This window comes from Pseudomyrmex gracilis, unplaced genomic scaffold, assembly GCF_002006095.1.
Source record: "Pseudomyrmex gracilis isolate BER0280 unplaced genomic scaffold, ASM200609v1 scaffold_32, whole genome shotgun sequence".
Taxonomy (NCBI): Eukaryota; Metazoa; Arthropoda; class Insecta; order Hymenoptera; family Formicidae; genus Pseudomyrmex; species Pseudomyrmex gracilis.
In genome coordinates, this window is record NW_018020616.1 from 14,669 (window position 1) to 16,633 (window position 1,965).

Below are 1,965 nucleotides of genomic sequence, written 5' to 3' on the forward strand. Positions count from 1 at the left end.
TATTATATATTAGTAGTAATATTATCTCCTGAGTTCTGAATAATGTTGATCATAATATGGGTGCGTAAAGGCCGGGCAATCGCGGGCGTTCGCAGGTGCCCGTGCCCGTTTTCAGCGTTTTGCCGACCCCTGTTGTAGTATACTAAAAACCATATCACATAATAACCAATATTTTCTATAATATTCATATTTTCTATAATGTTTGTTTATTTAAATATATAATATGTGTGTGTGCATGTATATATATTTAATACATGTGTATCTTGGTATTTTACTATAAACATATATAATAATGTGATTTACATTAAAAAATTTTTTAACCTTTTTTTTAACAGCCGTAACACAGTTATAAATTATGTGAAGAACATGTTAGGTCATAAGCTTATTACTAAACAAACTTCAAAAGATGGTATACTAGTGCAGAAGATTATGATTGCTGAGTCAGTAGATATTGCACGTGAGACTTATGTTTGTATTCTTATGGATCAGCAGCACAATGGTCCAGTGTTAATAGCTTCTCCAGCAGGAGGAATGGATATTGAGACAATTGCGGAAAAAACTCCCGAACAAGTCAAAATTGTTCCATTGGATATTTATCATGGAATTGATGACAAAATAGGAAAGGATGTGTGTACTTTCTTGGGATTTACTAATCCAGATATTCTTGAGAAGGCTGTATATGAGGTGAAAAATTTGTGGAAGCTGTTTGTGGACATTGATGCTTTACAAGTTGAAATTAATCCTCTGGTAGAAACTACAGACAAACAAGTTATAGCAGTAGATGCAAAAATTGCGTTTGATGATAATGCCCAATTTAGACAGCAAGATTTGTTTGCTTTAGAAGACGTTAGTGAAAGAGACCCTAGAGAAGTGGAAGCGACACGATTTAATTTAAATTATATTGCTATGGATGGCAACATAGGATGCTTAGGTAAAAGAATATAGTATTTTGTAATAGATAGAAACTAGTATAAGCAAAAAAAACATTTTTAATTAGAAATATTGATGTGTGTGTGTAAGATATTATTTTTATATAATCTTTCTTTCTGATTTATATCAAAAATATAAGTAATCAGATCAGTTTGTATAAGTACAAACATTATAAAAAAATTACTAATTTATAGTAAATGGAGCTGGTTTAGCCATGGCTACAATGGATATTATTAAATTAAATGGTGGTTTGCCAGCCAATTTTTTAGATGTTGGTGGTAATGTGAAAGAAGACCAGGTCTTTCAGGCATTTAGAATTCTTAACGAAGGTATTCACATAATTGAAGAATAACATTTTTACATATGTTTATGAAGAAAATAATTTTCTTTTTCTGCAGATCCAAAAGTCAAAGTTATTCTTGTTAATGTATTTGGAGGTATTGTAAATTGCTCAATGATAGCCAAAGGAATTGTCACAGCATCACAAAATTTAGGACTTAAAATACCGCTTATTGTAAGACTAGAAGGTAAACTTTCTTGATTTCTTGTGTTTTGATAAATTAATTTAAACATTATATACAGATATATTTATATACAAATTAATATATACAGTACGGAGCATCATATCGTGCGCCGTGAGGGGAGAAGTAGTTCTCCTCCGGCCGCTTCTTACTACCACGCACCAACGGCCCGAGATTTAATCTATATGTCGGCACGGTACAGAGGGGTGCGCCATATCGTTCCGCTCCAAGAGAAGTTTTTCTCTGAAATTTCTCTTCTGGCTGCTTCTACTACCGCGCGCCGTACTCTTTCGATCTCCACCAGCGGCCCGAGATTGAAGGAAAACGACGCGCGGTAGTAGGGACAGCCGTACCCTTACGAAAAAGAACTATTGCCGATTACATATAAATATTACTGGCAATTACACAAGAATATTATTAGGTATTACAGAAAAAATTATTGGATATCACAGAAAATATTATTGGATATCACAGGAAGTATTACAGGTTATCACTGAGAATATTACTGGCAATT

At 33.3% G+C, this 1,965-nt stretch overlaps 1 protein-coding gene across 4 annotated transcripts in view; it reads left to right on the forward strand.

Moving 5' to 3' along the window:
• The window catches only part of LOC109852623 (succinate--CoA ligase [GDP-forming] subunit beta, mitochondrial), a 12,086-nt gene that overhangs the window by 2,098 nt on the left and 8,023 nt on the right, over positions 1 to 1,965 (forward strand). For 3 of the 4 annotated variants that reach the window (XM_020423939.1, XM_020423942.1, XM_020423940.1), the window contains 3 exons: positions 336 to 931; positions 1,125 to 1,259; positions 1,329 to 1,457. In XM_020423939.1, the coding sequence (XP_020279528.1) occupies positions 336 to 931; positions 1,125 to 1,259; positions 1,329 to 1,457 (860 nt within the window). The remainder of the gene's footprint in view (positions 1 to 335; positions 932 to 1,124; positions 1,260 to 1,328; positions 1,458 to 1,965) is intronic. The other variant, XM_020423941.1, reaches the window with a different exon arrangement.